Source organism: Entelurus aequoreus, linkage group LG08, assembly GCF_033978785.1.
Source record: "Entelurus aequoreus isolate RoL-2023_Sb linkage group LG08, RoL_Eaeq_v1.1, whole genome shotgun sequence".
NCBI lineage: Eukaryota > Metazoa > Chordata > Actinopteri > Syngnathiformes > Syngnathidae > Entelurus > Entelurus aequoreus.
This window is the reverse complement of record NC_084738.1, coordinates 15,553,538-15,574,462: the sequence shown is the minus strand read 5'-3', so window position 1 is coordinate 15,574,462 and position 20,925 is coordinate 15,553,538. Positions and strand designations below refer to the sequence as shown.

Genomic DNA, 20,925 nt, shown 5'->3' with positions numbered 1-20,925 from the left:
GCAGACTTTGACTTTTTAGTATGAGGCCCTTGGTGAAAAAGTTTGGACACCCATATAATTAACATATCCAAATAATTGTTTGTTAGAACAAAATGTTTGTTCCCCAGATTTATCATTTCAAAAGCAAGTACTTAATCCATCAATTTGTATGTAAAAGAAGACTAATCAAATGCATAGGGAATTGTGTAATAATATCGATTATACATTAAATATATTCACTGTAACAAGCAGCCCCCGGATACCAGCCATAACTGCGATGTGGCCCTTAATGAAAACAATTTTGACACCCCTGCCTTAATGTTACGTTGTTGGACAAGTGCGGAGGAGAGTGTATATACAAACCCCGTTTCCATATGAGTTGGGAAATTGTGTTAGATGTAAATATAAACGGAATACAATGATTTGCAAATCATTTTCAACCCATATTCAGTTGAATATGCTACAAAGACAACATATTTGATGTTCAAACTAAAAAACTTTTTTTTTTGTGCAAATAATCATTAACTTAAGAATTTGATGCCAGCAACACGTGACAAAGAAGTTGGGAAAGGTGGCAATAAATACTGATAAAGTTGAGGAATGCTCATCAAACACTTATTTGGAACATCCCACAGGTGAATAATATCGGCAGTCCGATATTATCGGACAGCTCTAATTTTGATGGTATTTGTATCTCATCAAAGAGGGCCAAGTTTACATTTTCTTAAAGGTCCACTAATATGTGAAACAACCACATCCACCTGCATGTAGCATCACATGCAACAACAAGAAAATAAAACAAGTGGATCAATTCAAATACCTCGGTGTCACAGTAACATCTGATGATAGGTATGAAAAAGAGATAAACAAAAGGATTGCCATGTCAAAAGAAAGCTTCAACAAAATGAGTCTTATATTTAAAAATAGAAACATCTCAATTGACACCAAACTCGGAGTCCACGAAACTTATGTATGGTCTGTCCTACTTTACGGCTGTGAATGCTGGACTTTAAACAATCAACAACTGAGACAATTAGAGGAAAACTGAAATGTGTTTCTTGAGAAAAATACTCTGCACATCATGGACTGAAAAGAAAAGTAATGATGAGGTATTGGCAAAGGCAAAAACCAGAAGATCTCTAATTGCAACGATTCGAAATAGGCAGCTGAAATTCCTCGGACATATCATTAGAAAAGACAGCTTAGAAAAAGTGATGTTAACAGGAAAACTAGTAGGAAAGAAAGCTCCAGGTCGACAACGAACAACATATATCAGCAGCCTAAGAAATTTAATTGGAAATATCAATAATATAGAACTCAGATGACTGGATAATTGATGCTTGCAAACAGGCCTGATACCCTATGAGGATGATGATGAATATGCTTAATTGACTTTAGTTTGCTCAAATTTAGATTTGTTTGGGTTTTGCAAATGTTTGTGTCCTCTTGTCTTACTCCTTATTGCATGTGTCAAACTCAAAGCCCGAGGGTCAGATCTTTAGATTTAGATTTAGATTTATTGGTCCCCTTAGGGAAATTCATTCATTTTCACATCGTTTTATGTGGCCCGTGGAAGCCTGGAAATAATGTGCATCAATAGAGTACTTCCTCTTTCTTACTAAACATATTCGTTGTAGCATTTTTGACCGAAAAATTGTCTTTTAAACTTTAGAATTATCTGACCATGCAAAAAACATATTAAAACAGGGGTGTCCAAAATGTGGTCAGCAGCTCAAGTTTTGTTGGCCTGCAGCATTTTTGGGGGGGATAGAAGAACAACAAAAAGAGAAGCAATTTGTGATGTAATAAGAAAATAGCTGGCCAATTTATATTAAAACTCAGGGGTATATCCAGACTTTTTCCACCAAGGGTCGCATACTGAAAAGTTAAAGTATATGGCAGGCATTTTGTTATTTTGGTAATGAAAAAATTATAAAAACCGCCATATTTATTTTTAAAGACAAAAGTTAGGCTCAGCTTTGTGTATTAAGTGACAAAGTGTCTTATTAGTTGTTAGTATCAAAATTTCAGCTTTTTCTCATTACATTGTCTTTTTGCTGCTCTTTTTTTTACATTTTTACTGTTGTTTTTTTATCCCTGTAATTATTAATAGTGCTCTCTGTCACCCACAATACAAAGCTGACACTAAAATTTGTCGTGTCAAAAAATATATATCAAAATGGCCCCCGCAGACTTTGACTTTTTAGTATGAGGCCCTTGGTGAAAAAGTTTGGACACCCATATAATTAACATATCCAAATAATTGTTTGTTAGAACAAAATGTTTGTACCCCAGATTTATCATTTCAAAAGCAAGTACGTAATCCATCAATTTGTATGTAAAAGAAGACTAATCAAATGCATTGGGAATTGTGTAATAATATCGATTATACATTAAATATATTCACTGTAACAAGCAGCCCCCGGATACCAGCCATAACTGCGATGTGGCCCTTAATGAAAACAATTTTGACACCCCTGCCTTAATGTTACGTTGTTGGACAAGTGCGGAGGAGAGTGTATATACAAACCCCGTTTCCATATGAGTTGGGAAATTGTGTTAGATGTAAATATAAACGGAATACAATGATTTGCAAATCATTTTCAACCCATATTCAGTTGAATATGCTACAAAGACAACATATTTGATGTTCACACTGATAAACTTTTTTTTTTGTGCAAATAATCATTAACTTAAGAATTTGATGCCAGCAACACGTGACAAAGAAGTTGGGAAAGGTGGCAATAAATACTGATAAAGTTGAGGAATGCTCATCAAACACTTATTTGGAACATCCCACAGGTGAACAGGCAAATTGGGAACAGGTGGGTGCCATGATTGGGTGTAACAGTAGATTCCATGAAATGCTCAGTCATTCACAAACAAGGATGGGGCGAGGGTCACCACTTTGTCAACAAATGCGTGAGCAAATTGTTGAACAGTTTAAGAAAAACCTTTCTCAACCAGCTATTGCAAGGAATTTAGGGATTTCACCATCTACGCTCCGTAATATCATCAAAGGGTTCGGAGAATCTGGAGAAATCACTGCACGTAAGCAGCTAAGCCCGTGACCTTCGATCCCTCAGGCTGTACTGCATCAACAAGCGACATCAGTGTGTAAAGGATATCACCACATGGGCTCAGGAACACTTCAGAAACCCACTGTCAGTAACTACAGTTGGTCGTTACATCTGTAAGTGCAGGTTAAAAACTCTCCTATGCAAGGCGAAAACCGTTTATCAACAACACCCAGAAACGCCGTCGGCTTCGCTGGGCTTGAGCTCATCTAAGATGGACTGATACAAAGTGGAAAAGTGTTCTGTGGTCTGACGAGTCCACATTTTTTGGAAACTGTGGACGTCGTGTCCTCCGGACCAAAGAGGAAAAGAACCATCCGGATTGTTATAGGCGCAAAGTTGAAAAGCCAGCATCTGTGATGGTATGGGGGTATATTAGTGCCCAAGACATGGGTAACTTACACATCTGTTGCTGAAAGGTACATACAGGTTTTGGAGCAACATATGTTGCCATCCAAGCAACGTTACCATGGATGCCCCTGCTTATTTCAGCAAGACAATGCCGAGCCACGTGTTACATCAACGTGGCTTCATAGTAAAAGAGTGCGGGTACTAGACTGGCCTGCCTGTAGTCCAGACCTGTCTCCCATTGAAAATGTGTGGCGCATTATGAAGCCTAAAATACCACAACGGAGACCCCCGGACTGTTGAACAACTTAAGCTGTACATCAAGCAAGAATGGGAAAGAATTCCACCTGAGAAGCTTAAAAAATGTGTCTCCTCAGTTCTCAAACGTTTACTGAGTGTTGTTAAAAGGAAAGGCCATGTAACACAGTGGTGAACATGCCCTTTCCCAACTACTTTGGCACGTGTTGCAGCCATGAAATTCTAAGTTAATTTTTTTTTTTTTTTTAAATAAAAAAATTTGAGTTTGAACATCAAATATCTTGTCTTTGTAGTGCATTCAATTGAATATGGGTTGAAAAAGATTTGCAAATCATTGTATTCCGTTTATATTTACATCTAACACAATTTCCCAACTCATATGGAAACTGGGTTTGTAAAACCGGTAGATAAAGTGCTGTAGATCATGCAATCAGATCAGATCAGGTGACTAAATTTGCCCTTTCTAACTGATTGGCTGATGAACTGTCAAGTCCAGCCCATCTTTACTGCAGCTGTGTCCCAGTGTTTACATATTTACTACATGTACTTGCATGAAGGATTCCTGCATAATCGATGCATGCTCATGGAGACACAATTCCATTTCCATTCTTTATTCCAGACATGCAGGAGGTGTTTGCATGGATTTCAGGAGGGTGTGTGTCTTCCCAGAACACCGGCTCAAATTTGAGACCAAGCTGCATGAACGTGTCATCTATCCACAGTGCGAAGTCGCTTCCAAGGCACTAATCCTCACCTCTATGGCGGAAAATAAACAAAGTTTCTTCCAAGAAACATTATCATTGAAGGACTAGAGGAAAAGGAATGGCTAAACATGCCAACACAAGAAACTAACCGCTAACGCTTCAATGTAAAGTAGGGGTGATCAAACCAGATGTCGATACCTTGTATAGTATCAATACACAATACTAAAGTGATTACATCGATATTTTCTTTTTCTTGTTATTATAAAGTCATTTAAGGTGTATTTTGTTATTGTTTATCAAAGTCATGGAGTAAATATGAGGATACAGGAAAGCTTTAAGGGCATAACCCAAATGATTTAAATGGGAGCCAATAATAGTTTCTGCTTTTTTTAAAGTTATTGCGCACTATCTACTTTATTTTGTTAGAAAATATTTGTATGTAGCATTCAAACCACAAATCATCTGATTTACAACAGTACTAGCACATTTTACATTTAATAAAATCAACTTTACAGAAATGGGTTATTCTGGGTTATTTCCCCCAGGGATCAATAAAGTACTTTCTATTCTATTTTATTCTATTCTATTTAGTTACTTGCTATAAAACATCTTCACTTCCATTATCGTCAAAGTATCGAATTGGAACTCAAAGTCGGATCAGATCTGAGGTAAAAAAATAAATAAATCAGATCAGGATCGGAGGCCAAAGATGTTCCTCCCTAAAAAATGCATAACAGGAGACAGGCTTTGAGAAACTATAGCTCATTGGCATTAAAGCTACAGACACAAAGATCAGCATGTTCTAAGTAGGGCTGACCTAAAGCCCTTTTAAACCGTGTCAATTTCCGGCTAGAGCTAGATTTCAGACAACACACTTTGGATGCACTATTGTTTAAATGTCTTCTTGCGGGTGATACATGAATACAGAGAGGTTAACCACTGTATAATACAACTAAAATAAAGTAAAACCACTCACATCTGGCCATTTTTAGCTATTGTGTTGCATGTTGCTCTGGTTATTTTTGATGAAAATGTTTTTATAGCTCCTATACAGTGTTTTCAACAATTAAAGGAGGCTCAGTTTGAAACATTGTGGTCAACTACAACCATGCAATATTTTTTAAGAGTCTTTCTTCTGAAAACTTGGATGCTTTTGCTATGTGATTAGTTTACTGTCCTGGAGAGCCTTTGAATGTTGTCTAGTGAAGAGCCCCTTTTGAATACTTGAATGTCACATTGGCAGCTGCGGACTCCTGCTCTGAGTGCAAATCATTTCAAGGCAGGCGTTTTTTTTCTTTTAAAGGAAGTTATGAATGCAGGTTGAAAAACTGCATGCATACATGTCAACATCGTGCCTCAAGAGTGGTCATCATTTTTACGTGTGTTCTTTTCAAAAGCTCAAAGCCATTCCCTGCTTTTTCTCTAATGTTTTTGTCTCTTCTCTTTTTTTCTGGCTGCTTTCCTTCATCTTTTCCTTCCTCCTTCCCGGTGGGTCGGTCTTCTGCTGCAGACTGGCAATATGAGGGTGAGGAGTACTTCCACTCTTTTCCTTCCCTGTTTGTGTGTCAACCCTGTGCAACCTTGCATCACCAGTATTTTCTAAATGACATTTTATAGAATGCATTTGATTTAGGCGGGTTGATACGCTGTAGATCAGGGGTGATCAGACGTTTTGCTTCCAAGGGCCAAAGTTAAAATGTGCCAATAGTCCGCGTGCCAAACAGCGATTTTTACCATGCAACGACACCACCAGTGAGTCTTTTTTTTCCTTTTACCGCCTTTTAATCAATATAAGGTAGTGGAGATTTTCACACAGTCACGTGTAGTTCAGTTAGCATGCAACTCTGCAACTTTTATGTACATTACTAACCTCAAAACATTCAAAAAGGTCTTTTTTTTACAGATTTTTGACACCGGGTGTTGTTCTGTAACCAGTTTCTCCTTGATATTTCATCTGATCGCTTTTAAACTTCACCCAGACAGATGAGACATATGGAGGATGCTAAATTTCAAAGGGTTTAGTTTTTCATTATCGGACGTGGGCAAAGCATGACGACCAAGATAATCTTTCTTCATTGAGCATCTAAAACTGTGGTTCTCAAATGGGGGTACCTGGGGGTACTTGAAGGTATGCCAAGGGGTACGTGAGATTTTTTTTTAAATGTCTGTCAAAAAGAACTGTGAAAAGAAATGCAACAATGCAATATTCAGTGTTGACAGCTAGATTTTTTTGTGGACATGTTCCATAAATATTGATGTTAAAGATTTCTTTTTTTGTGAAGAAATGTTTAGAATTAAGTTCATGAATCCAGATGGATCTCTATTACAATCCCCAAAGAGGGCACTTTAAGTTGATGATTACTTCTGTGTAGAAATCTTTATTTATAATTTAATCACTTGTTTATTTTTCAACAAGTTTTTAGTTATTTTCATATCTTTTTTTTCCAAATAGTTCAAGAAAGACCACAACAAATGAGCAATATTTTGCACTGTTATACAATTTAATAAATCAGAAACTGATGACATAGTGCTGTATTATACTTCTTTATCTGTTTTTTTCAACCAAAAATACTTTGCTCTGATTAGGGGGTACTTGAATTAAAAAAATGTTCACAGGGGGTACATCACTGAAAAAAGGTTGAGAACCACTGATCTAAAACTCACAACTTCAACAAAGACCACGGGTCTCAAATTCAAAATTCAAAGGCAACGAGTTGCCTGTAAAAAAAAAAATCTATAGGTTTTACGATTGGAAAAAATGGGCAGCTCAGTCACCAGAATTTTACTGAAGATTTACAGTGTTTTTTACACCAAATTACTGTATATTGAAAAACAGTTGTTTTTACGTTAAAAGTCTGGTGACTAAGCTGCCATTTTTTTTAACGTAAAATCTACGTCCATTTTTTTACAGTGCATTACTATAAATTGAAAAACTGTACCACTGTTATTTTCACTGCAAAATTCTGGCGACTGAGCTGATACTTTTTTATCGTCAAATCTATGTTCCCTGTTTTTACAGTGCATTACTGTAAATGGAAAAATAGTACCACTGATGATTTTAGAGTAAATTCCTGGTGACTAAGCTGCCAGGTTTTTACAATAAAATTTACTGACTTGTTTACAGTGTAGCCTTGCGGACATGCCATGAATGATTGTGCCGCTTGAAAGAGGTCAGTATGAATAGGTATTACATTTCTAGCCACCCTTCGGCGGGCCAAACGAAACGACGCGGCGGGCCCCACGCGAGCATCACTTTTGGCATCCCTGCTGTAGATCTTTCTCGATGTTTATAATCTGCGTAAATATGCTAACGTTTTTAATTTCTCTTTCAGAATGTAAACTTTCTCGTTCTGGTCCTCCTGCTACCATTGTTGCCATAGACGAGGAGAGTCCGAATGGTAAGTTTTCATTCAGTGACAGCCTGATTGAATGCAGCAGATATGCTACATGAACTGTTAAAGTAGTCCTCCCCAAACTTTGCACAAACACAGCGAGAAGATCTTGACCTTTTTTCAGCAGCTGCCAATTGGCGCCGGAGTGTAACTAAGGCTCATTAATATTCATCAGGCCTCAGCCGAGCGCTGCCGTCGCTGCGAGGCCCGTGTGCTGTCCACAAACTTAAGCTCAGGTGTCAACGGAAGCACAGGAGTGGCTAAGTCTCACTGCTCTGCCTTGTCTTTTGACTCCTGACAAGGCTAAGTGGAGCAGATGCAGTCTTTTATAGCTGCCTTTGAGACTGCTGTCAAGCTTTGGGACAAACCACTAGCAACAAGCGTCTTTTACCTTATTGTTCAATGAAAAACATATACTTACTGAAATTAAGATGCTCCACTTTTTAGTCTTTTCTGTGGAGACCGTGTTTTACTTGAATGAGATTCTGCACTCTTTACTCGATTTTAATGCATTTCTTCTTCTGATTTAATAGCAGTAAAGCGCAAACTGCTCAGTCAGCATTGAAAGCAAGGATGACAAGTTTATTATAAACAACAATACAGCGCGTCACACACATGAGTTTCTCACCTTACAGTGTAGTAGCGACATTTTAAAATGCATGCAGCGCTAGATAAAGCTGCTAGATCAATGGTGTCCAAATTGTAGCCAAGGGGTGATATGCAGCCCGCAGCCAGAGTTGTATTTGGCCACTGTATAATTTCGAAATAAAATCAAACAAAAAAACACTAACATAAAAAAAAGAGCAAAAAAATTTAATGTAATGAGAAAAAGATAACATTTTGATACTAATAACTAAAGATGTCACGATAAACTGTAAAATCCTGACTGTAAGTACAAACCCCGTTTCTATATGAGTTGGGAAATTGTGTTAGATGTAAATATAAACGGAATACAATGATTTGCAAATCCTTTTCAACCCATATTCAGTTGAATGCACTACAAAGACAAGATATTTGATGTTCAAACTCATAAACTTTTTTTTTTTTTTGCAAATAATAATTAACTTAGAATTTCATGGCTGCAACACGTGCCAAAGTAGTTGGGAAAGGGCATGTTCACCACTGTGTTACATGGCCTTTCCTTTTAACAACACTCAGTAAACGTTTGGGAACTGAGGAGACACATTTTTTAAGCTTCTCAGGTGGAATTCTTTCCCATTCTTGCTTGATGTACAGCTTAAGTTGTTCAACAGTCCGGGGGTCTCCGTTGTGGTATTTTAGGCTTCATAATGCGCCACACATGTTCAATGGGAGACAGGTCTGGACTACAGACAGGCCAGTCTAGTACCCGCACTCTTTTACTATGAAGCCACGTTGATGTAACACGTGGCTTGGCATTGTCTTGCTGAAATAAGCAGGAGCGTCCATGGTAACGTTGCTTGGATGGCAACATATGTCGCTCCAAAACCTGTATGTACCTTTCAGCATTAATGGCGCCTTCACAGATGTGTAAGTTACCCATGTCTTGGGCACTAATACACCCCCATACCATCACAGATGCTGGCTTTTCAACTTTGCGCCTATAACAATCCGGGTGGTTCTTTTCCTCTTTGGTCTGGAGGACACGACGTCCACAGTTTCCAAAAACAATTTGAATTGTGGACTCGTCAGACCACAGAACACTTTTCCACTTTGTATCAGTCCATCTTAGATGAGCTCAGGCCCAGCGAAGCAGACGGCGTTTCTGGATGTTGTTGATAAACGGTTTTCGCCTTGCATAGGAGAGTTTTAACTTGCACTTACAGATGTAGCGACCAACTGTAGTTACTGACAGTGGGTTTCTGAAGTGTTCCTGAGCCCATGTGGTGATATCCTTTACACACTGATGTCGCTTGTTGATGCGGTACAGCCTGAGGGATCGAAGGTCACGGGCTTAGCTGCTTACGTGCAGTGATTTCTCCAGATTCTCTGAACCCTTTGATGATATTACGGACCGTAGATGGAGAAATCCCTAAATTCCTTGCAATAGCTGGTTGAGAAAGGCTTTTCTTAAACTGTTCAACAATTTTCTCACGCATTTGTTGACAAAGTGGTGACCCTCGCCCTATCCTTGTTTGTGAATGACTGAGCATTTCATGGAATCTACTTTTATACCCAATCATGGCACCCACCTGTTCCCAATTTGCCTGTTCACCTGTGGGATGTTCCAAATAAGTGTTTGATGAGCATTCCTCAACTTTATCAGTATTTATTGCCACCTTTCCCAACTTCTTTGTCACGTGTTGCTGGCATCAAATTCTAAAGTTAATGATTATTTACACAAAAAAAAGTTTTATCAGTTTGAACATCAAATATGTTGTCTTTGTAGCATATTCAACTGAATATGGGTTGAAAATGATTTGCAAATCATTGTATTCCGTTTATATTTACATCTAACACAATTTCCCAACTCATATGGAAACGGGGTTTGTAATACCGTTTTAAATTAAAATGATCGAAAAACTGTGACTGACAACTGCACTTGGATAAACTGACTTGCGCCAGCTCGCTAGCTTAAATGCTAACATAAAAACAAGATACGTTAACGTCTTTCCATTTCAGAAACTACATACCCTAATCTAAATTTACCAGAATTAGAATCAAAACAATAAAAAAAAAATACAGGAACGGGAAAGCGGCAGGAAAGAAGGGCAAGATAAATAAAAAAGGTTGACAGGTAAGTTCACAACTATGAAGGCAATGTTTTTTCAATGGAATGTACTGTGAGAAGAGAACCACAACTTATAACTTTACCCAAGACGTAAACAAGGCTAATAATCAGGGAATACACACATAATTTGTCCAATGCTAATATATTGCATACAGTGGTGTCCCCCCCTACCCCCCTCTCAATTTCTTTCCCATCTCTTTTGTGCATTATGTCCCAGCTGCATGGTAATGGAGTTTGTTGTTCTTCCAGATGGAGCTGTTTTGGGTACATAAAAAAAACTAATCAGTGTGTAAACTGGATCTATTCATTAGAATGCGAGAACAAGTACAATGCACATAATATAAACACGCTAGTTTCCATAGTATGTGCACATTGTTAACATAATATAGGTCATACGTGGGTTTGTGACCTCCTAACCGGACAATAATGTACTGTCTTGCACTGATGGTTTGTATGCAGAAGCTACATCTTACTTTGTGGGGAAAAGAGAAATCAGGGCAATCAGGCATTCATCAGATAATCAGTGTATAAAACTGTGTATAATTGTATACAATCCTCAGTGCTGACTGTTTTAAGTAAACAGTTTGGCTTTTATTATAGAATCTTGAAAGGTCCCAAATCGAATGGAAATTGGTCTTTCATGCAGTGCATTAACCCCTAGCAAAATTAAATTGCCATTGTTCCTTCTGCTTGAGTTTTAAGGTAATTATTGAAATACATCAAAATCCAGCAGATTATCAAGCATTAGTATTAGTCTAACATTCATACGGATGAATTTTCTACAGATTTGTACAGTATGTCAAACAAAGTTCATGCAAGGGTTGCTTGTGTTTTAACGAACTTGTTTCACTGCAGTCATTTTGTAGTAAAAATTAGATGGATACAGATCCTATTAATGGCATTAATTAGGTTTCCAGTCCATTTAATTTTACAAGAGTCAGGATCCGGCTGTTGCGCTTACTTGGCCACATTAACCTCTTGAAGTTGTTTTTAAAGACAAATTCTCATCCAAGCATTATAAGTATGTACAACAGTGGCATAAGAGTGTGGCATAGTAGCCTAATACTGTATCTATGTTCGATCTCCTTGTGTTCTCTTCATTGGTTTTAATCGGACGCTGCACAATAATACTCATTACACAGCCTCATCAAGTAAGGTAACTGTGAAGACAGCCCACGTTTATAGTGAGCCAAATTTGATACCGTACAACACAAGGTGACTGAATGATCAGTTTTCCACTGTGCATCGCAACCCTGTGAAAAACCAGCTTCAAGGACCTTGAGACCGCATATGTTGAAAGTCTCTCCATGAATTTTCCATCCTATTTCTAATGTAAAGAAGGCAATTTGATTGCCGGTAAATTTTCCCCCGTCAGTTTCCCCGCATCAGCAAATCACGTCAAGGCGTTCCACATCGTTTCGGCGGGAGCACAGAGGGCGACGACCCAATTTCTGTGTCAGATATTAGATTGTGCAGTGTGTGTTTGTGCAAATGTTGTATGTGGAAGTGCATGGAGGAGCGACACGTGCTTTTTATGGCTCAGTCTCTTACTGAAGTGCATTCATTTAGACATTTCATCAAAAGCTAAACTTTGAAATGTTCCAATAAACAGGTTGCGCAATTTTGACCGTATGCAATATAAATGGTTTAAATCTGTCCGACAATAAATCTTTTAATACTGTAGTCAAATCTTGATAATGCATGTTGATGACACATTCTCTATGCATCACGCAAATTGGACCACCATAAGACAACGGCCGTGTCCTCAACACATTGTTGCGTCCTTGCTCGCGGCTAACGTAGACAATACAAAGCAGTGCAAAGCTACTTCTAAGCCCAGGGTGCATACGATCATGAAAAACCTGGAAAAGTCATGGAATTTTAAAATCCAGCTTCCAGGCCTTGGAAAGGTAATAGAAAGTAATATATTTTCAGAAGTAGGCAGGCCGTGTGCAAGAGCCTAAAAACTACAGGTACGCCCACTAGTTAGCTACTTCAGCTAGCGATGTGAAGATGCTGACAAAAATTCCAGCAAACTCCAGTTACTTGACATTAAATATTCCGCTTTTAAATATTTTTTGGTTGAAAATATTGCATTTGTTGTGTTTTTGCCATAAACAGTTTTTTTTGACAAATAGGGCATAAAACATACATAATTGTGTGAATGCTCCAAAGCATTCACATATGGTTTTCTACACCAAAATTCATCCATCTATTCTTCTTCTCCAGATTTTGGCGAGCTCTACTTTCAACATTTTTCACACGTTTCAAATCGTTCCAACTTCAAACTGTTCGGCCTATTCGGGAATCGTGGGCTTTCTCTTGACAAATTCCAAAAATTCCCAGATTTCCCAGAATTCCAGGTTTTCCGGAACATATTTCCCATTCAAAATGACTTGGCCATTTTTCAAACTTCCACCATTTCCACATTTTTCAACCAATTCAAACCATTCCACCTTCAACATATTCCACTCATTCTAGACATTCAAACTTATTTTTCCAAGTTAAAAAAAAATCCAGGAATTCACAGAATTCCCGTTTTTTCAAACCCTTTTTTGACCCTTTTTTTTGGCGACTAATCCTTCCACATTTTCAACCCACTTTAACCGTTCTACCGTCCAAACATTCCTCTTAATCAGGACAAAATTAAAGTTGTTTTTCGACCTGCAAAAATTCCCAGTTTTCCCAAAATTCCAGAAAATCCTTACTACCATTTCTCAATTGAAAATGTTACTACTTCAACCTTCGACCGATTTAAAGAATTCCAACACCAACCAACATTCGAGTTTTTTACCATTTTTGAAAAAATTCCCGCTTTTTTCGAAATTCCGTAATACAATTTCTCACTTAAAAAACTGTTGCTGCTTTTACATTTCTTGACCGATTTAAACAACTCCAACACCGACCAATTCAGCTCATTCAGGACATTCATGCTCCTTAATCATTTTCCCAAAAATCCCGCTTTTCCCCAAATTCCCAAATTTCCAGGAAGTTCCTATTGAAATGAATGGGGCATTTTTCCAAGTTGCACAATTCCCACATTTTTCAAACTATTTATACCATTCCAACATCAACACAGTCCACTCATCCTGGACATTCAAATTAACACTTTCCCAAGTTCCAAACAAAATTCTGGTTTTCTTGGAAATTCAAACTCTTCAACATTCAAACCATTTCAGCATTTAAACTATTTCAATATTCAAACCATTTCATCATTCGTCCTACATTCCATTAGCATTTCAGTTCAGCGTCAGCTTTTCAACATTCAAACCATTCCAACATTTAAACTATTCTTACATTCATACTACATTCTGTCAGCTTTTCAGTTCAACTTGAGCATTGGAGCCTCATCAAGTATTAAAATAACTTTATATTGATAGATAGACCTGAAGTTCATCTGGAGATTTAAGTGCTGAATATAAATTTATTTTAAACATTTTTTATAACTGAAACTATTCTTGAGGGGAGTCCTAAAGGAAAAACAAAAAAATTACATTGTATTGGTTTTAAAAATTAAAAATATTAAAATGGCCCCTACATGCTTTGATTTTTCAGTGTGTGGCCCTCAGTGTAAACAGTCTTAAAGCATTGACCCAAGACGTGCTGAATGCAAACTGCTGTACATTTGTTTTCTTTTTTGAATATGGGTGAGGCGGCGCTTGTTACCCACTTTAAGGGTAAAAAAAAACACGAAACTGTCACTAGCAGCGCAATAGTGGTCATGAACGCCGATGCTACAGCAAAGAAGCAGACAACTTTGGACGTTTCTGCAAAAATAAAGTACTGAATATATTGGGGGTTCTAAAATACGTGTATTCTCATACTACCCATTCAAGTCATCCAAGGACACCAGCAGTCTTTTTGCTGCCATGTTCCCGGACAGCCAGATTGCAAGTGTGCCTATGTCTGTGTTTTGTGACTTAAATAGACTCTTACTTGTCAATAGTGTTTCAACAAACAGCATATGTAGGGCTTTTTGACAAAAGCCTAAACCACCATTTGTCAACCAAATGGATTTATACGTGAGGCTGTGGGATGGAACAGGAGTAATGACAAAAAATATGCTGGAACTGAAATATGAGATGTATAAAAGTGTGCCTGTGTGGTGTTTTTTTTGTTTGTTTTAGAGATGCACCATACATTTCACAAACCTAATTTTACTTGGTGTTACAAATAATTTGTTTTTGATAGTGCCATTGAGATTAAATATTTTCTTATGGTCATGGAAATGCAGTAAATGGTTTTGGAGAACTTTAAGTGTTAGAACCCTGCGTGGCATTTGAAGTATCATAAGGGGTCAGCATCCAGAAGTTTTTGTTGTTTACAATGAACTCATCAGGGGTATTAAATAAGGGTGTAACAATTCATCCACTTCAGCCATTTATCGATTTATATTCCTAAGATTCAGCTACATCGATCTGTGCTCAGCAAGTTGGCCTTCCGGAAGATATATATCGATCTAACATTGTTTTAAAAGGCAATCAATCGATTTTATTTATACTAGAAAAAAGAAAACCTTGGATTTAAGAACGGCAGACTTTATATGAAGTTTGACATTTTTAATGATAAAGTTAAACATAACTCAAGTCTGTCTACTTGACGCCGACAGTCATCAAAACAGTGGCCGGGAAAGGTCACAGCAAATGCAAACGCCTCAAATCAATATCATCAAGCACAACAAACACAACAACATTCAGCTATAGCACGATTGCAAAAGCCACAAAAAAAAACCAAATGCCACAACACAATAATGTAAAGCCGCAACACAACTTTGAGCCACAACAGAAGTGACGGACACCAGGTAAGTCAGAGCGGACAACATTTTGTCGACGGACGAGGTGGCTGAGGTGGAAGGTTAAAAATGGTGTCATGAATATATTATATGAGTATTATGAAAGTTATTCATGACTAAAAATATGCTCACACTTCACTTCACTTTTCCAACTTTCTTTAAAGGCCTACTGAAATGAAATTTTTGTATTTATACGGGGATAGCAGATCCATTCTATGTGTCATACGTGATCATTTCGCGATATTGCCATATTTTTGCTGAAAGGATTTAGTAGAGAACGACGACGATAAAGTTCGCAACTTTTGGTCGCTGATAAAAAAAAGCCTTGCCCCTACCGGAAGTAGCGTGACGTCATAAGCTGGAGTGCTGCTCACATTTCCCTATTGTTTACACCAGCAGCGAGAGAGATTCGGACCAAGAAAGCGACGATTACCCCATTAATTTGAGCAAGGATGAAAGATTTGTGGATGAGGGAAGTGAGAGTGAAGAACTATAGTGCAGTGCAGGGCGTATCTTTTTTCGCTCTGACCGTAACTTAGGTACAAGGGTTCATTGGATTCCACACTTTCTCCTTTTTCTATTGTGGATCACGGATTTGTATTTTAAACCACCTCGGATACTATATCCTCTTGAAAATGAGAGTCGAGAACGCGAAATGGACATTCACAGTGTGGTGGATATACACACACAGGACACTTATTAATTATTACGGTTATAATTCACTGCGTTCTAGCCCATGTTTACTTGCATAGGTGCAAAGGTGCTTTTACTTTGAAGTGTTGAGACACACCTCTGTGGTGCTGACGTAATTACCGGTGCGACAGGTTTGTTGTTGTGTTGTTCTCTCTGAAAATAAACGGAGTGTTACTTGGCTCTCCAAAGAGGAATAAATCTCCGTCGTTTCTCTGCCTACACTCCTACATTGGTGACCCCTTTTTACTCTTGGACGTTTCCAGAGTTTACTGAACATGTCTGCTACACTAAAGTTGCCCGACTTTTGGGAAGGGAACGCAACTGCGTGGTTCGCACAGGCGGAGGCTCAATTCGCCATCAAAGACATTACGGCGGACGAAACAAAGTTTTATCATGTGGTGGCGTCCCTTACAAGCTCGACTGCGGGGAGAGTGGTGAGTCTGCTAGAACGTCCTCCTGCACGCAACAAATACGCCGCTCTGAAGGCGCATCTACTGGAGACTTTTGGACTTTCTGAATCCGAACGTGCGCGCCAACTCCTCTCACTTCCCGGTCTCGGCGACAGTAAGCCTTCTGAGCTGATGGATCACATGCTGGCTCTGCTGGGAGACCATCAGCCGTGTTTTCTTTTCAAAGAACTATTCCTGCAGCAGCTTCCAGAACAGGTGCGTTTGGCACTTGCGAATTCATCTATTACTGATTTTCGCCAGTTGGCCAGGGAGGCGGACAAATTTTTCTCAGCTGGGAAGAAATGTTTTGCAGCCACGCCCCCTTCCACGTCTACTGCCACCAGTGATGACCATATGCACCAGCCATACTCCATCTCTGCCACCACTACTGTGCCCCGACGTGCAAAGCAGTCAGGAGGATTGTGTTTCTACCACGCCAAGTTTGGCAACAAAGCCAAGAAATGCCTTCCCCCCTGTACATTCAGTGCGTCGGGAAACGCACCGGCCGCCACCTATTAGCAGCCGTGGGTGACGGCCGTACCAGCGGCTTGCTGTTTATTACTGACTCCCTCTCCGGTCGTCGCTTTCTTTGTGACACAGGTGCCCATATGAGTGCGCTGCCAGCATCAGCCACAGACATTCGCGCAGGGCCGTGTGCCCCCCCCCTTCTGGCCGCAAATGGCAGCACAATCCACACCTTTGGCACACGCACTGTGACAGTGAGTTTTGCTGGTCAGCGTTTTACCTGGGATTTTGTGTCAGCAAAGGTGTCCACTCCCCTGTTGGGTGCTGATTTCTTGTTTGCCAACAAGCTTCTAGTGGATGTGAGGAACCGCCGCCTCGTCCATGCTGAAACATTCGGCTCATTTCCCTGTGAACACAGTGACACTGCCCCGACGAAGCTGTCCAGTGCCCTCTCGCCCGCTGATGACTTTTCTCACCTCCTCAAGGAGTTCTCAGACATCACCGCACCTACCTTCTCCTCCGCCTCCGCCAAACATGGTGTGTTGCACTACATCTCCACCAATGGCCCGCCTGTGCACGCCAAAGCCCGGCGCCTTGACCCACACAAGCTCAGTATCGCAAGAGCTGAGTTCGACGCCATGGAACGCCTTGGCATCGTCCGCCGGTCGAACAGTCCCTGGGCCTCCCCCCTTCACCTGGTGCCAAAGCCCAATGGTGGTTGGCGCCCGTGCGGCGACTACCGACGCCTTAATGCTGTCACTACGCCGGACCGGTACCCTATTCCACACATCCATGACTTTTCTGCCCACCTGGCGGGTGCGTCTATTTTTTCTAAAGTGGACCTCGTCCGGGGCTATCACCAGGTACCAGTTCAGCCTCAGGACATTCCAAAAACAGCGGTGATTACCCCATTCGGGCTTTTTGAGTTTCTACGGATGCCATTCGGACTAAAAAATGCTGCCCAGACCTTTCAGCGATTGATGGACACGGTGCTGCGTGATTTGTCGTTCGTTTTTGTCTACCTGGACGATATCCTAGTGGCCAGCACGTCTGAGGCAGAGCACCTATCACACCTGCGTCTTCTCTTCAGTCGTCTCCAGCAGCACGGCTTGATCATCAACCCAGCGAAATGCCAGTTTGGACTGTCTTCCATGGATTTCCTGGGCCACCACATCACTACAGCAGGGGCGATTCCTCTGCCGTCAAAGGTGGAGGCAGTGTTGGGGCTTCCGCAGCCTCACACTGTCAAGGCTCTACAAGAGTTCTGCGGCATGGTCAATTTTTACCACCGTTTTGTGCCTCGGGCTGCCGACCTTATGCGCCCCCTATACAGCGCTCTCAAGGGTAAAAAAACTTCTAAGCATGCCCTTTCTTGGTCCACGGACATGTTGGCAGCTTTCTCTGCTACAAAGGATGCACTCGCGGACGCAACTATGCTGGCTCACCCGGTGCCTGACGCCCCTGTTGCTCTGACCACGGACGCCTCAGACTATGCTGTTGGTGCTGTTCTCCAGCAGTTGGTCAATAGTGTTTGGCAACCTCTCGCTTTTTTCAGCCGCCAACTTAGGTCCAGTGAGCAGAAATATAGCACTTTTGACCGTGAACTCCTCGCCCTGTATTCAGCCATCCGTCATTTCCGTTTCCTGCTGGAAGCCCGTCCGTTCACTGCCTTTGTGGATCACAAGCCTTTGACCTTCGCCATGGCCAAGGTGTCGGAACCATGGTCTGCCAGGCAACAGCGCCACCTAGCTTTTATTTCTGAATTTACCACGGACATTAAACATGTGTCAGGAAAAGACAATCCCGTGGCTGACTGCCTCTCCCGTGTGGTCATTGGTGCTGTCCACCTTGGAATAGACTATGCCCGAATGGCTGTGGACCAAGTTTCGGACCCCGACATTCAGGCGTACAGAACAGCGGTCACTGGCCTCCAGTTGGCGGACGTCCCGTTCGGCGATGCCGGCACAACGCTGCTCTGCGATGTATCTCTGGACCTGCCCCGTCCTGTGGTGCCGCAGGTCTGGAGACGGCAAGTTTTCGACGCCATACATGGCCTCTCGCACCCAGGCAGCAAGCCGTCACAGCGTCTCGTGGCAGCAAAGTTTGTCTGGCATGGCCTCAAGAAGGACATTCGCGACTGGGTCAGGACCTGTGTGGAATGCCAACGCGCTAAGATCCATCGCCATGTTAAGGCCCCGTTGGAGCAGTTTGCAGTTCCCGAAAGGCGTTTTGACCACGTCAACGTTGACCTGGTGGGACCCCTTCCTCCCTCCAGGGGATTTACTCACCTTCTGACTATGGTGGACCGGACCACCCGTTGGCCGGAGGTTGTCCCACTGTCGGCAACGACATCAGCTGATGTGGCCCGGGCCTTCATTGGTACCTGGGTCGCCCGGTATGGTGCCCCATCTGACCTTTCGTCTGATCGTGGCCCCCAGTTTACTTCCGAGCTCTGGAATACTGTTGCCTGTCAGTTGGGTGTCTCACTCCACCGCACTACAGCATACCACCCTCAAGCAAACGGCATGTGTGAACGTTTTCACAGGGACATGAAGGCTGCCCTTAAGGCTTCTCTCACAGACGACGGCTGGGTCGACAAGCTCCCGTGGGTGATGCTGGGGATTAGAACTGCGCCTAAGGAGGACCTCCTGTCTTCCTCAGCGGAGTTAGTTTATGGCCAGACCCTCAGAGTCCCAGGTGAATTTATACCCCGCACTACAGTCCCCTGGTCTGCTTCTGACCAGCGGCGTAGCCTCATGGACACTGCCCGTACCTTCCTACCAGTCCCGACCTCGCACCACTGCTTGCCCCAGGTGCACATTCCCCCTGACCTGCGAGCAGCGGGGTACGTGTTCATCCGCCACGATGCCCATAGGGGGCCCTTGCAACCACCATACGACGGTCCTTATCGGGTTGTGGAGGCTGGGGATAAGACATTTGTCATTGACATTGGGGGCAGACTGGATCGCGTCTCAGTGGACCGGCTGAAGCCCGCCCACCTGGATTTGGGCCGTTCAGTTGAGGTGGCTCAGGCACCACGTCGCGGTCGACCCCCACACTGCCAACCGACGTCTGCTCGCCGTCAGCAGCCGGCTGTCACCCTCCCGCTTCACCCCCCTCCACCTGCCCAGGAGCTTCGGAATCGCTTTGGGCGGGTCATTCGGGTCCCTGGTCGTTTCACTGGGCCAGTTCTTGTGAATTCTGGGGGGACGTGTGTGGTGGATATACACACACAGGACACTTATTAATTATTACGGTTATAATTCACTGCGTTCTAGCCCATGTTTACTTGCATAGGTGCAAAGGTGCTTTTACTTTGAAGTGTTGAGACACACCTCTGTGGTGCTGACGTAATTACCGGTGCGACAGGTTTGTTGTTGTGTTGTTCTCTCTGAAAATAAACGGAGTGTTACTTGGCTCTCCAAAGAGGAATAAATCTCCGTCGTTTCTCTGCCTACACTCCTACAACAGTGACTTTTATCTCCACGACAATACATCGGCGAAACACTTTAGCTACAGAGCTAACGTGATAGCATCGGGCTCAAATGCAGATATAAACAAAAGAAATAAACCCCTGACTGGAAGGATAGACAGAAAATCAACAATACTATTAAACCCTGGACATGTAAATACACGGTTAATGCTTTCCAACTTGGCGAAGATTAACAATGCTGTTGCTAATGACGCCATTGAAGCTAACTTAGCAACCGGACCCCACAGAGCTATGATAAAAACATTAGCGCTCCACCTACGCCAGCCAGCCCTCATCTGCTCAACACCCGTGCTCACCTGCGTTCCAGCGATCGACGGAAGGACGAATGACTTCACCTGATCATCCGTGCGGTGGGCGGCTAGCGTCGGCTAGCGCGTCTGCTATCCAAGTAAGTCCTCCTGGTTGTGTTGCTACAGCCAGCCGCTAATACACCGATCTCACCTACAACTTTCTTCTTTGCAGTCTTCATTGTTCATTAAACAAATTGCAAAAGATTCACCAACACAGATGTCCAGAATACTGTGGAATTTTGCGATGAAAACAGAGCTTTTTTGTATTGGATTCA

The 20,925-nt window shown here is 41.6% G+C and overlaps 1 protein-coding gene across 9 annotated transcripts in view; it reads left to right on the top strand.

Annotated features, from left to right (window-relative positions):
* pcdh15b (protocadherin-related 15b) overlaps positions 1-20,925 on the top strand; it is a 315,473-nt gene that overhangs the window by 50,999 nt on the left and 243,549 nt on the right. For 7 of the 9 annotated variants that reach the window (XM_062055676.1, XM_062055677.1, XM_062055675.1 and 4 more), the window contains 2 exons: positions 5,877-5,891; positions 7,699-7,764. The exons of 1 other annotated variant lie outside the window; for it this stretch is intronic. In XM_062055676.1, the coding sequence (XP_061911660.1) occupies positions 5,877-5,891; positions 7,699-7,764 (81 nt within the window). The remainder of the gene's footprint in view (positions 1-5,876; positions 5,892-7,698; positions 7,765-20,925) is intronic. One more of the 9 variants, XM_062055673.1, reaches the window with a different exon arrangement.